Source organism: Oncorhynchus keta, chromosome 22 (genome assembly GCF_023373465.1).
Source record: "Oncorhynchus keta strain PuntledgeMale-10-30-2019 chromosome 22, Oket_V2, whole genome shotgun sequence".
NCBI lineage: Eukaryota > Metazoa > Chordata > Actinopteri > Salmoniformes > Salmonidae > Oncorhynchus > Oncorhynchus keta.
In genome coordinates, this window is record NC_068442.1 from 42838510 (window position 1) to 42854113 (window position 15604).

Sequence of the window (15604 nt, forward strand, 5' to 3'; positions counted from 1 at the left end):
GCCCAGTAAGACCAGCAGGCTAATGTTCCTATCCGCCCAGTAAGACCAGCAGGCTAATGTTCCTATCCGCCCAGTAAGACCAGCAGGCTAATGTTCCTATCCGCCCAGTAAGACCAGCAGGCTAATGTTCCTATCCGCCCAGTAAGACCAGCAGGCTAATGTTCCTATCCGCCCAGTAAGACCAGCAGGCTAATGTTCCTATCCGCCCAGTAAGACCAGCAGGCTTGTCTCTTTTTATTGGTATGTAACTGTTATGAAAGTTGTATTGTCAATTTGTTTTGTATTTAAATGCCACATTAAACGTGTACATGACACTGGAACAAAATGTCCCCATGGGAACAATAGTCAGTGAAGTCGCTGTGCACTGCTTTAATCAATGTAGACATGAGATGGAAGTCAATGAGATGAAAGCAGAGAGCGTTAGAACACATAGACCTCGATCACAGATTTACTGTTCTTTTTAAAACTACGGTGAGTGATATGGTTCAATGTGCCGATATATCAACACAATCTACTTTTTAATTTATTTTTTACTTGCTGGCGTCTTGAAACTAAAGTTGGATTCATGTATATTCTGCTAATGACCATACCAAAAAAGAGTAATGTACAATACAGCAAACTTAGCAAAACAAGGAATTAGTGGTAAGTGCATGGGAGCTGCCATCTTCATGCACCTCAGCTATTGCAATCATTAGGCCTACAATCTGACAAAATGCAATACTTAACCTAACACTTTTCAGCAATATTCATCTTGAAACTCTATGACTATAGCAAGCTCTGTTTTTTAGTGGATCCATTTTTCATTCAAACAATTACATGAGGTTTACACATATTATGGTGATTCAGTGTAGGGTGACCCATACTTAATTCAGTGTAGGGTGACCCATACTTAATTCAGTGTAGGGTGACCCATACTTAATTCAGTGTAGGGTGACCCATACTTAATTCAGTGTAGGGTGACCCATACTTAATTCAGTGTAGGGTGACCCATACTTAATTCAGTGTAGGGTGACCCATACTTAATTCAGTGTAGGGTGACCCATACTTAATTCAGTGTAGGGTGACCCATACTTAATTCAGTGTAGGGTGACCCATACTTAATTCAGTGTAGCGTGACCCATACTTAATTCAGTGTAGGGTGACCCATACTTAATTCAGTGTAGGGTGACCCATACTTAATTCAGTGTAGGGTGACCCATACTTAATTCAGTGTAGGGTGACCCATACTTAATTCAGTGTAGGGTGACCCATACTTAATTCAGTGTAGGGTGACCCATACTTAATTCAGTGTAGGGTGACCCATACTTAATTCAGTGTAGGGTGACCCATACTTAATTCAGTGTAGGGTGACCCATACTTAATTCAGTGTAGGGTGACCCATACTTAATTCAGTGTAGGGTGACCCATACTTAATTCAGTGTAGCGTGACCCATACTTAATTCAGTGTAGGGTGACCCATACTTAATTCAGTGTAGGGTGACCCATACTTAATTCAGTGTAGGGTGACCCATACTTAATTCAGTGTAGGGTGACCCATACTTAATTCAGTGTAGGGTGACCCATACTTAATTCAGTGTAGGGTGACCCATACTTAATTCAGTGTAGCGTGACCCATACTTAATTCAGTGTAGGGTGACCCATACTTAATTCAGTGTAGGGTGACCCATACTTAATTCAGTGTAGGGTGACCCCATACTTAATTCAGTGTAGCGCGACCCCATACTTAATTCAGTGTAGCGCGACCCCATACTTAAGCAAAGAGCAGTGGTCTAACAAAGCATAATTAACAAAGCATAATTATCATCCAACTCAATAGGATAAAATGGGTGGTAATTTACATCAGACCTGACAAGCAAAGGGAGGAGTAGAATGAAAAGCAACACAGACCGGCTGACCCCTCTGTTTTCTTACGGACGGAAAATAAACGGATGAAAGCGAGACTGGGATAGATCAACACTGGGGTGATCGACATGATTAACCTGAAGCTCCGACAACAAACAGAACCAGCTCTACCCGCCACAAGTTTAATTAAATAACCCCAAAGAAAAGCCTTCAGAAATCCCTCCTGAAAAACAATTATCGTGGGGATAAAAATATGAGAAACTCGTGCCAGATGCCCAAATCTTAGTTTAATGCGAAGGATACATCACAGACAAGTTAGGCTACCTAGTTCCAGCCATTATTATAATGTAGTGCCTATTTCTTGGTCATTACTGTGTGCTATTTCACTCTTCCTGTTGTTTTTAATCCTGTTTGGATCGAGGCCATATCCTGCATTGTATCAAGCCTGGGCCTTGTGTTTTATTCATGTGCTATTTCTCTTGAGGTTGTTTAATGAAACGCTGGTTTAAAAAAAAAGACTGATGTCTGGATTAGATTTTTATTGCTGTTTTCCCCGGCCTAACTATCTGTCACCCGAGCTAAGCTTCTACAAAAACCCAGATTCCGGCCCTGAGTCTCTTTATTAAAATGTTTAAGTGTCAGCTTGGCACCACTCCCTCTATTAGCTCTCTCCGTTCTGATTGGTCAGAAAAACCTGACAATAAATACTGAAAATGTGGGAATAACCAACTCTTGAAAAGCCATTATAAATTACATATACTGAACAAAAATATAAATGCAACATGCTTAATTTTAAAAGATTTGACTGACTTGCAGTTTATGAGGAAATCAGGCAATTGAAATAAATTAATTTGGCCCAAATCTATGAATTTCACATGCCTGGGAATACAGATAAGCATCTGTTGGTCACAGATACCTTAAAAAAAGGTAGGGGCGTGGATCAGAAAACCAGTCAGTATCTGGTGGGACCACCATTTGCTTCATGCAGCGCAACACATCTACTTCACAGAGTTGATCAGGGTGTTGATTGTGACCTGTGGAATGTTGTCCCACTCCTCTTCAATGGCTGTGTGAAGTTGCTGGATATTGGCAGGAACTGGAAAACTCTGTTGTACATGTCGATCCAGAGCATCCCAAACATGCTCAATTGGTGACATGTCTGGTGAGTACGCAGGCCATGGAAGAACTGGGACATTTTCAGCTTCCAGGGATTGTGTACAGATCCTTATGACATGAGGCTGTGCATTATCATGCTGAAACATGAGGTGAAGGTGGCGGATGAATGGTACGACAATGGGCCTCAGGAACTCATCATGGTATCTCTGTGCATTCAAATTGCCATTGATGAAAATGCAATTGTGTTCGTTGTCCGTAGCTTATGTCTGCCCATACCATAACCCCACCGCCACCATGAGACACTGTTCACAACGTTCACATCCGCAAACCTCTTATCCACATGACGCCATACATGTGGTCTGTGGTTGTGAGACCGGTTGAACGTACTGCCAAATTCTCTAAAACAACATTTGAGGTGGCTTATTGTAGTGAAATTAACATTAAATTCTCTGGCAACAGCTCTGGTGGACATTCCTGCAGTCAGCATGCCAATTGTACACTCCATCAAAACTTAACATATGTATTATATGTGGTATTTCATACTGTTGATGTGTTCACTATTATTCTACAATGTAAAAATAAACAAAAACCCTTGAATGAGTAGGTATCTAACCTTTTGACTGGTACTGTATATCAGAAGTCAAATCGCTCTGCCGCGATCATGTTTATTTGCGTGTTTATTCTGTCATTGTTTTCCGTCTGTACAGGACCCTGTCACACTGACAAATGATCTCCTCTTTCCTCTTGAGGAACTCTACAGGCAACCCGAATTCCGCACGATGAGTCGCATGTCAATCAAAGATGTCATTCTGCCCCTCTCAACCCCAATACCCATTAACTGATTGTTCCCCTAAAAAACAAATGTTCCTAATCCCTACTCTCCCCTTTAAACAAGCTCCCCTGCCCATCCAAACCGGCTCTCTAATTGTGAAAAGCTGAGAAAATATTGAGTTAGGTTGGCTTTAGGGATTCGTTCCCTTCCGTGCCTGAAATGGCAGATTGCACAGTCTGTTTCTCTGGTGCGTTGCTCGCTCTCATACACCCACCTGACCTCATACCTGTCATTCTCACCGAACATGGCTTCTAGAGGTTGTTGCCGTTGTCTTGAACCCTAAGTTGCTTGAAATATTTTAAAACAAGTCTGACATCCATTTCTACACTGAAATGAGAGGCAATATTCACACTGTCAGAGTAGGAGTGCTGATCTAGGATCAGTTTAGCCTTTTAAGTCATGATAAATAGTATTATATCAACAAGGGTGATCTGATCCTAGATCAGCACTCCTACTCCAAGATGAATGATCTAGATGCCATGTTGTCCCAGGTTCACAGTAGAACAGTTTTTTTTATTTTCTTCCTGAAACAGAGTGCTTGGAATTCACGTTCCCATTATGGCTTTCTCATTAAAACCGGCATTAACCCACATTCTCTGTTTGTCTAATAATTCTGTAATGTCTCATGGGGCAGAACTGTCAATATGGAAGGACATGGAATTTTAGGCCAAACCTTGCAATCAGGATAATGTTTTGTATGTGTGGTTGAGATTATCTCGAATATGTTTAGTATTTAGTTCCTTTAATGAAGTGTGTTTAATTCAATCTCATAATGTGTAGTGAATATTTAATGTCCTGACAATCATAATTCTGTTTTCTGATAATTCAGACTCTGTTCCATTGTCATGTTAACCCAGTAGTATATAAACATACCATATTTCGGTGCTCAAATGAATTAAGCCACAGAATGTCTTTTTGAATACTGTAAAACCAGCAAGTAGACTCTCTTCACATCTAGATGTTGAGTCTTCAGCAGGGCAATTTTTATATAGAATACATTCAAATAATTCAAATGTAAGATTTACTGCAATGTTCCAAATTTCTATATCGCAAGAATCAATTAATTTTTATTTTTTAATGAGCGTTTGTCTTTTTGTCCTCGTCTCCTCCCCCTTCAGTGCTGTGTGCACTGTGTACCTCCCCACTCACACAGACACCAAGCCCCTCCTCCTGTGCTGTGTGCACTGTGTACCTCCCCACTCACAGACACCAAGCCCCTCCTCCTGTGCTGTGTGCACTGTGTACCTCCCCACTCACACAGACACCAAGCCCCTCCTCCTGTGCTGTGTGCACTGTGTACCTCCCCACTCACACACACCAAGCCCCTCCTCCTGTGCTGTGTGCACTGTGTACCTCCCCACTCACACAGACCAAGCCCCTCCTCCTGTGCTGTGTGCACTGTGTACCTTCCCACTCACAGACACCAAGCCCCTCCTGTGCACTGTGTACCTCCCCACTCACACAGACACCAAACCCCTCCTGTGCACTGTGTACCTCCCCACTCACACAGACACCAAGCCCGTCCTCCTGTGCTGTGTGCACTGTGTACCTCTCCACTCACACAGATACCAAGCCCCTCCTCCTGTGCACTGTGTACCTCCCCACTCACACAGACACCAAGCCCCTCGCACTGTGAATAAATTCAAATAATTCAAATGTAAGATTTACTGCAATGTTCCAAATTTCTATATCGCAAGAATCAATTAATTTTTATTTTTTAATGAGCGTTTGTCTTTTTGTCCTCGTCTCCTCCCCCTTCAGTGCTGTGTGCACTGTGTACCTCCCCACTCACACAGACACCAAGCCCCTCCTCCTGTGCTGTGTGCACTGTGTACCTCCCCACTCACAGACACCAAGCACCTCCTCCTGTGCTGTGTGCACTGTGTACCTCCCCACTCACACAGACACCAAGCCCCTCCTCCTGTGCTGTGTGCACTGTGTACCTCCCCACTCACACACACCAAGCCCCTCCTCCTGTGCTGTGTGCACTGTGTACCTCCCCACTCACACAGACCAAGCCCCTCCTCCTGTGCTGTGTGCACTGTGTACCTTCCCACTCACAGACACCAAGCCCCTCCTCCTGTGCTGTGTGCACTGTGTACCTCCCCACTCACACAGACACCAAGCCCCTCCTGTGCACTGTGTACCTCCCCACTCACACAGACACCAAGCCCCTCCTGTGCACTGTGTACCTCCCCACTCACACAGATACCAAACCCCTCCTCCTGTGCACTGTGTACCTCCCCACTCACACAGACACCAAGCCCGTCCTCCTGTGCTGTGTGCACTGTGTACCTCTCCACTCACACAGACACCAAGCCCCTCCTCCTGTGCTGTGTGCACTGTGTACCTCCCCACTCACACAGATACCAAGCCCCTCCTCCTGTGCACTGTGTACCTCCCCACTCACACAGACACCAAGACCCTCCTCCTGTGCACTGTGTACCTCCCCACTCACACAGACACCAAGCCCCTCCTCCTGTGTACCTCCCCACTCACACAGACACCAAGCCCCTCCTCCTGTGTACCTCCCCACTCACACAGACACCAAGCCCCTCCTCCTGTGTACCTCCCCACTCACACAGACACCAAGCCCCTCCTCCTGTGTACCTCCCCACTCACACAGACACCAAGCCCCTCCTCCTGTGTACCTCCCCACTCACACAGACACCAAGCCCCTCCTCCTGTGTACCTCCCCACTCACACAGACACCAAGCCCCTCCTCCTGTGTACCTCCCCACTCACACAGACACCAAGCCCCTCCTCCTGTGTACCTCCCCACTCACACAGACACCAAGCCCCTCCTCCTGTGTACCTCCCCACTCACACAGACACCAAGCCCCTCCTCCTGTGTACCTCCCCACTCACAACAACAAAGACGAAAGACGTCTTCCTCTCTGACAACAAGCAATTTCAACTCCCAAAATTTAGAACAGAGCAAACCCTACTACAATGGGAGTATCAATTAACATGATTGTGGAAAATGTGTTTGTCGCCCATGGCATTGCGGTACCAAGTACTGCTAACAGCCTTTTAGTCTCCTGCTGTTATGTGCTAGCTGTCTAAACTGTGTTTATAAATGTGCAATGACTGTAAAAATACACATTTATATAAGGAATTGGCAACTCGTTCTCATTCTGAAAAATAAGCGTCTTCTTATCCAGGTAGGCCACTGGATTTGAACATGGTAACAAAGTGAACAGGCCATGTTGTTGAAACAGTTGGAGACGGACAGGAGGGTCAATTCATACGTTTTACCTGGTTAGTTGTCCAGACCTTAAATACAAAGATTAGCTGGCTACTAAGTAGCACATGGGCTTGTACTTGAGAGATTGTTTATGAGACCTGTGTTAATTTTCTATAATGTCTGCTACCAGAAGTGGATTATTAGTGAATGTGCATGGTTCTGGTTAAATTTGTGTCAAAAAAATACATTTTCATCGACAGACTTGAAAGCCAGATCAGTAATTATTTCAAAACAGCATGTTTAAACTATTATGGTAAATGGAATACAGTTATTAGTGGGTGTTATGGTTGTGGAAGTCTTATTTAGCCGTGGTATCATTTTACAAGCCCTAAACTCATTAGGTTATTCCTGACTGTTTGAAATGTGATGTATTGACCATTAATTGTGCAACAACGTCTTTTTTTAGAGAACATTTTGTTGTTGTTGATATACAGTATATTGTGAATCACCCATAAATTGGGAAAAAAATCAAGAACGTGTCTTATTTTCAGAGTAAACTCTCACAGGAATTTGGTGTTTGATGGAATCTGTTGTTTCACAATTGCTTATTGAACTAAACCAAGCCTGCTTTACATCTCCACTTGTAAGGAAACAGGAAACACTTATTAATTTGGCCTGAAAGCTGTAGACGAAAACCAGCCCTCGACAACAACAAAAAACACATCTGTGTTACTGACTGTGAAGCTCCACTTCTTATCTTGGGAAATGGCTCTTAGTCTTTCCCGTAGACGGGATAAGCAGTGAGCAGGAGGAGGAGAAAAGCTTTGTCTCGCCAGGGGCTGCAGTACGTAAGACACCACAGTAAGGTTTCATTAGATAGAAAGCAAACTGCACAGGAAGTTAACTATCAGATAACGCTGTGTAATACGAAAAAGAGCTGCTGTGATTGCAGCCTGCTGGTTGGTTAATAAAGAGCCTAGGAGGAGACGTTGTGGTGATTAGGCTGGGGGGGGTGTGTGTGTGTGATCAAGGAGGTAGTAACGGGGGCTAGACAACAGGACACAAGGGATTCCCTGACCTGAACATGAATCAGCCTCTGCTGCTCGTTTGTATTTCAAACGTTTAGTGAAAACCATTAAAAGTTGGTCTGATAATGCTCCACAGCCATGTGCAGTTAGACACAATGGTTAAGTTAATATCGCAGGTCACGTACGCACTGATAATTAATAAGGCTTGACTCTGGCAGGGACCAGACTAAATGTTCAGAGCTGCTTCTAGTGAATGTATGGTGTGTCAGTGGACCTGCTGTACCATCCTACATGTATGCACAAATGTATGCATCGTCATTGGAGATGTGATTTCCCCCCGATTTAATCAGGTTTACCTGATATTTTTACCTGAAAAAATCTGTAAAACTTGCATCTCTGTTTTATCATTAAACTGGACCAGTTGCCTTTAATCACAGCTTCTTTATTGTACCAATCACTTCCCTCCTTAGGCTATATCTTGGGTTATATCCACCAATCACAGCCCTCCTTAGGCTATATCTTGGGTTATATCCACCAATCACAGCCCTCCTTAGGCTATATCTTGGGTTATATCCACCAATCACAGCCCTCCTTAGGCTATATCTTGGGTTATATCCACCAATCACAGCCCTCCTTAGGCTATATCTTGGGTTATATCCATCAATCACAGCCCTCCTTAGGCTATATCTTGGGTTATATCCACCAATCACAGCCCTCCTTAGGCTATATCTTGGGTTATATCCATCAATCACAGCCATCCTTAGGCTATATCTTGGGTTATATCCACCAATCACGGCCCAGTTTAGGCCATATATTGAGTTATATCCACCAATCATTCACGCTGGCTTCTCTTTATCTCTTCCTCTATGGAGCGTCCAGGAGCAGTGGGGCCACATGGAGGAGATGGAGCTGCTGAACGACGGCTCGGGCCTGGGCTTTGGGATTGTTGGAGGCAAGGCCACTGGGGTGGTGGTGCGGACTCTGGTTCCAAACAGTGTGGCTGACAAGGTACGATACTGGACATTACATACACTCTAAACAATCAAAGCTAACAGACAAAGCAGTCTGCTAAGACTGGTACCTGGGTTGTGTTTATTAGGCACTAAACAGAAGAAAATGGCCTAATCTGAACTGGTCCAATAAGACATGGGTTTTCAAACTTTTCTTGACCAGGGACCCATGCTCTGGCAAACTGGCGACCCAGGGACCCCCATCGTATGTTAGCAAGAAATGGTCACGTCTTTGAAAACCCATGTCTTATTGGACCAGTTCAGATTAGACCGTTTTCTTCTGTTTAGTGCCTAATAAACACAACCCAGGTACCAGTCTTAGGTGAATGATCATGGCAAGTAGAAGTAATCAACATTTTAAAAGGAATAGATTTGGAACCAGAGTCCTGTTTCAATATGAAACAGGAGTCTACCACAGTTCATTGGAAGAGGAAGTGTAAACTCTAATAGTCTATTACCTAGAAAGGTAATGGTATCTTGGTGGCGTAGAGGAAATGTTGCTGTTGTAAAGCACATTTTCTGCAATATATATTTATTTATTTTTTAGCTGAGAGACAATTTAGCAATTTTGAAGCTCATTTCCAGCAATTATCTATAGTTTATCATGGAACTGACTATTCGGCAGTTTTAAAGCACATTTTCTGCAATTCTATGCATTTTGCCATGGCTAATAATGTTTTCCTCTGCTTAAACATTGTAACAATCAATGGCCATGTGCCCTGAATGCCTGATTCTGCCTGACTGTCTAGCTTTTATTTAATTCTTAGTTCTTCTCAAGATGGAGGTCGGGGGATTGTGGAGGCCAGATCATCTTCATTCTTCATTTTAAGATATTAAATTAAGATAATTCGACAAGACTATTAATATATAGGCTGTGAACTTTTTCCATTGCACAACAGTTCTCCGCAGTAGGCCTACTAAACCATTACATACTCAGGGCTTCCTTCTCTCTCTTCCTCCTGATCCTTTGGTAACAGACCGGTCTTCCCCTATGAATAGTAACAGCCAGTTTAGCTGAATTAATGCTGAGCGTGTCCCATAAAGGGCTCAGTTACATTATAATAGCCATTGAGCCGGAGGGAAAAAAATGATCACCTTGTAAGGGGATTACATCCTGGCTACACAGCGCACGCTAGGCCTCCATCCGGCTCGAAGGACCACTTTTCTGTTCACAATTACAGAGATGTTGGTGAAAGGTTTATTCGCAGACGCCCAAAGTCCCTGACACAGCCGATGCTCATTTACAAGCAGACCCATTCTTTTCTTTTCCCACTTACCGCTTGGCTTTTGTCCTTCGTTTTGTGAGCTTGGGGTGTATTCAGTTATTCAGCCAGTTAACATGGGAACATGTCATTTGATTTGTAAAAAAAAAACAGTCTGTCGGTTATAACCTTTTATAATAAAGTGTTGTCCAAGAGGGATCTGGATTTAAAAAACCTTATCCCTTGTTTCTGAAACCGCTTTGCACCACTCCTCTCTTTTTTCTTTCTCTCTCTCGCTCTCGACACCTCCCTCCTTTCCTTTTCACTCTCTCTCACTCTGTCTACTACACCCTCCCTTCCTCTCTCTGTCTCTCTCTCTCTTTCTCTCTTTCTCTTTGAATGTCCAAGAGAGCCCAGGCTGGGCAACAAAACCCCGCTTGTTCAAAAGGCACAGTGCAGCATTTCACACATCACTGGATCTTATGCTCCAAAAAAGCTGTCAAAATTGGGTCTTTGTTAGACCCTGGCGTTTCCCATTTCAATGTTTAATGGCCAGGGCTGGCTTCAATGCGCCCCCGTTGTCCCATGCACAGACCCAGGGAGAGAAGTTGGGGAGATTTCCTGCACCACGGTTATGCATCAAACACTTTTCATCCCTCTTTCCACAAAGGATGCTGTTCGCCCCTCTCTTTTGACTTTTTCCTCTTTTTCCCTCGCTGAGTTTTTTCTGCTTGACCTGCGAGTCGGTGAATACATTTCCCAGCTTAGTACCGCGGGGCCAGGCCCAGACCAGGGTGGGACTGGCCTGTTCAAGTGGGATGTAAAATGCGTTGGACAACATTGTCTGAAATTATCAAATGGTCCAACTAAGCGAAATGTTGAATATGAGCAGATTTTTGGGGTAGTTCTTTCATGTACTAGCAACCAACAGTGGTGGATAAAGTACCCAAATGTCATGCTTGAGTCATTTTCTATTAATGTATCTTTTCTTTTACTCAAAGTAAGTCACCCAGTAAAATTCTACTTGAGTAAAAGTCTAATTAATTGCTGTTATTGCTAGACCCTGAACTTAACTATAATGCATTGTGTATTATTCATATTTCCAGTTTGTACAAATGTTTAACATTGTCTTTCTTTCTTTCTTTCCCCCCCCCCCTATAGGATGGGCGCCTGCGTACAGGTGACCACATCCTGCGTATTGGTGAGACCCCCACAGGTGGCTTGACCAGCGACCAGGTGGTCAAGGTGCTGCAGGGCTGCGGGAGCCACGTGCGGATGCTCATCGCCCGTGACCCCTCGGGACAGTACTCCACCTTCCCGCCGCCTCCTCCCCCGCCCTCCGCCAGCCCCGTCTCTGTCTTACCCTCTGGAGTCGAACCCCAGAGTAGGATCCACAGGATGGTGAGTGAGACAGGAGCATGGGGAACGCACACACACACACAAACCTAGACATGCACTCACCTTCTCCTGTGACCCTTGCCCCTCCACTGCCCTACCTATTGTGGTGAATATGTCCGTGACATTAGAACGTCAGTACATGTACAGCATATCTCTATGGTTTTCCAGCCCAACCTGGAGGGTTATGAGATCCATAAAGTGCCTCTGAGGAAGAAGGAGGGCCAGAGCCTGGGGATCACCATCATCGGATACAACTCCTTAACCCGCGAAGGTAGGCCGATGCCCAATACCATGTCAACTCCTGGCTCCCTAGCCTTTTACCCTTAACCCAGCCCCCTAATCCTAGTCCCCTAGCCTCTTACCCTTAACCCAGCCCCCTAATCCTAGTCCCCTACCCTTAACCCAGCCCCCTAATCCTAGTCCCCTACCCTTAACCCAGCCCCCTAATCCTAGTCCCCTACCCTTAACCCAGCCCACTAATCCTAGTCCCCTAGCCTCTTACCCTTAACCCAGCCCCTAATCCTAGTCCCCTACCCTTGACCCAGCCCCCTAATCCTAGTCCCCTACCCTTAACCCAGCCCCCTAATCCTAGTCCCCTAGCCTCTTACCCTTAACCCAGCCCCTAATCCTAGTCCCCTACCCTTAACCCAGCCCCCTAATCCTAGTCCCCTACCCTTAACCCAGCCCCCTAATCCTAGTCCCCTAGCCTCTTACCCTTAACCCAGCCCCTAATCCTAGTCCCCTACCCTTAACCCAGCCCCCTAATCCTAGTCCCCTACCCTTAACCCAGCCCCCTAATCCTAGTCCCCTAGCCTCTTACCCTTAACCCAGCCCCTAATCCTAGTCCCCTACCCTTAACCCAGCCCCCTAATCCTAGTTCTCTACCCTTAACCCAGCCCCCTAATCCTAGTCCCCTAGCCTCTTACCCTTAACCCAGCCCCTAATCCTAGTCCCCTACCCTTAACCCAGCCCCCTAATCCTAGTCCCCTAGCCTCTTACCCTTAACCCAGCCCCTAATCCTAGTCCCCTAGCCCCTATTTGTACTCTGATCCTGTATTGTTGACTCTGTTTGAGATGTATTGTTTTGATGGTGTCTTGTCTCTCTATTCCCCTCTCCTTGGTCTCTCTCTCATTCTTTCCTTCCATCTGTCTCACTTTCTCCACCTCCCCTTCTCTCTCTCCTAGACGCGGTCGGGGTGTTTGTGAAGAACGTGGTTCCTGGGAGTGCCGCTGAGCAGAGCGGAAACATCCGGATCTATGACAGGATAATAGAGGTGAGACCATTAATCAGATTTTAATGAGCGCAACCCTCATTAACCCCAAGGTGTGTGTGAGTGAGTGAGTGAGAGAGTGCGAGTGAGTGAGAGCATTAGAGTGAATGAGTGAGCGAGTGTGAGAGCGTGTGAGAGAGTGAACCATACACCACACTATAACACAACCACACACCACACTATAACACAACCATATTAGGTCTTCATTGTCAGTTCAGATTTCTATTGAAAATCTGTTCTCACTGTCTTACCTGCTTAAAATAGAAAAATGTCAGAAACCCCCTGTCAGAGTTTACGGGGACAAGGGTGAGAAGTAATTTTGGCCTGTTTCATTGTGCAAGCTGGACGGGGTGAGCCTGCAGGGCTTCACTAACCAGGAGGTTCTGGAGGTGATGAAGCAGACAGGCCAGACGGTCCTCCTCACCCTGGTCAGGAAGATATCCTCGCCCAAACCGTCACTGGAGAGGTCCCTGGACAAAGGTAAGGACTACTAGTACTCTTTACCAGTTACCTGTGAGTGTGTATCACTAGTCCTACTAGAGCAGAAATACAGCCGGTATTATGTGTTTTGCATCATATAATGCTACATTTTGCATCACCAAAGGATCTGTTTTGCGTCACGTCAGGATGCGTTTTGCGTCACGTCAGGATACGTTTTGCGTCACGTGAGGGTGCGTTTTGCGTCACGTGAGGGTGCGTTTTGCGTCACGTGAGGGTGCGTTTTGCGTCACGTGAGGGTGCGTTTTGCGTCACGTGAGGGTGCGTTTTGCGTCACGTGAGGGTGCGTTTTGCGTCACGTGAGGGTGCGTTTTGCGTCACGTGAGGGTGCGTTTTGCGTCATACCATCTGTATTTTGACATTTATATATATCTTGATAACTTGATTGCTGACATGAAAAACATTTTAGGACTATATCAACAATGGACTAATGAAACAAATACCAATTTGGTGTAATTTTCCTGTAAGACCAATGGACTTATTCACAAATGCAGACTTTCATAAGGGTACATTGGTGGCTTGGGAAGTGCACCGGTGTAATTAGGGTAGACGGTGGAAGTGCACCGGTGTAATTAGGGTAGACGGTGGAAGTGCACCGGTGTAATTAGGGTAGACGGTGGAAGTGCACCGGTGTAATTAGGGTAGACGGTGGAAGTGCACCGGTGTAATTAGGGTAGACGGTGGAAGTGCACCGGTGTAATTAGTGAAAGGACATCCCTAAACCCTCGGGAATTAACATGTAACTGTGACAGGATGATAAGGTGGACACGAAGACAGGTCCTTTTAAACTACCATCCTAATAGATACATACTCCACTGTCCTCCAGTCCAATGAGTTCAACCTCCCTCCAGCCATCTGCAGTCCACTGAGTTCAACCTCCCTCCTGCCATCTGCAGTCCACTGAGTTCAACCTCCCTCCAGCCATCTGCAGTCCACTGAGTTCAACCTCCCTCCAGCCATCTGCAGTCCACTGAGTTCAACCTCCCTCCAGCCATCTGCAGTCCACTGAGTTCAACCTCCCTCCAGCCATCTGCAGTCCACTGAGTTCAACCTCCCTCCAGCCATCTGCAGTCCACTGAGTTCAACCTCCCTCCTGCCATCTGCAGTCCACTGAGTTCAACCTCCCTCCTGCCATCTGCAGTCCACTGAGTTCAACCTCCCTCCTGCCATCTGCAGTCCACTGAGTTCAACCTCCCTCCAGCCATCTGCAGTCCACTGAGTTCAACCTCCCTCCAGCCATCTGCAGTCCACTGAGTTCAACCTCCCTCCTGCCATCTGCAGTCCACTGAGTTCAACCTCCCTCCTGCCATCTGCAGTCCACTGAGTTCAACCTCCCTCCTGCCATCTGCAGTCCACTGAGTTCAACCTCCCTCCAGCCATCTGCAGTCCACTGAGTTCAACCTCCCTCCTGCCATCTGCAGTCCACTGAGTTCAACCTCCCTCCAGCCATCTGCAGTCCACTGAGTTCAACCTCCCTCCTGCCATCTGCAGTCCACTGAGTTCAACCTCCCTCCAGCCATCTGCAGTCCACTGAGTTCAACCTCCCTCCAGCCATCTGCAGTCCACTGAGTTCAACCTCCCTCCAGCCATCTGCAGTCCACTGAGTTCAACCTCCCTCCTGCCATCTGCAGTCGGCTGAGTTCAACCTCCCTCCTGCCATCTGCAGTCCACTGAGTTCAACCTCCCTCCAGCCATCTGCAGTCCACTGAGTTCAACCTCCCTCCAGCCATCTGCAGTCCACTGAGTTCAACCTCTCTCCTGCCATCTGCAGTCCACTGAGTTCAACCTCCCTCCTGCCATCTGCAGTCCACTGAGTTCAACCTCCCTCCTGCCATCTGCAGTCCACTGAGTTCAACCTCCCTCCAGCCATCTGCAGTCCACTGAGTTCAACCTCCCTCCAGCCATCTGCAGTCCACTGAGTTCAACCTCTCTCCAGCCATCTGCAGTCCACTGAGTTCAACCTCCCTCCTGCCATCTGCAGTCCACTGAGTTCAACCTCCCTCCTGCCATCTGCAGTCCACTGAGTTCAACCTCCCTCCTGCCATCTGCAGTCCACTGAGTTCAACCTCCCTCCAGCCATCTGCAGTCCACTGAGTTCAACCTCCCTCCTGCCATCTGCAGTCCACTGAGTTCAACCTCCCTCCTGCCATCTGCAGTCCACTGAGTTCAACCTCCCTCCTGCCATCTGCAGTCGGCTGAGTTCAACCTCCCTCCTGCCAT

At 46.3% G+C, this 15604-nt stretch overlaps 1 protein-coding gene across 2 annotated transcripts in view; it reads left to right on the forward strand.

Moving 5' to 3' along the window:
• LOC118400675 (inaD-like protein) overlaps positions 1–15604 on the forward strand; it is a 309349-nt gene that overhangs the window by 15404 nt on the left and 278341 nt on the right. Inside the window, exons 7-11 of one of the 2 annotated variants that reach the window (XM_052475280.1) lie at positions 8885–9013; positions 11379–11618; positions 11784–11886; positions 12801–12889; positions 13228–13366. In XM_052475280.1, coding sequence (XP_052331240.1) covers positions 8885–9013; positions 11379–11618; positions 11784–11886; positions 12801–12889; positions 13228–13366 — 700 coding nt within the window. Of the gene's footprint in view, positions 1–8877; positions 9014–11378; positions 11619–11783; positions 11887–12800; positions 12890–13227; positions 13367–15604 lie in introns of both variants that reach the window. The other variant, XM_052475281.1, reaches the window with a different exon arrangement.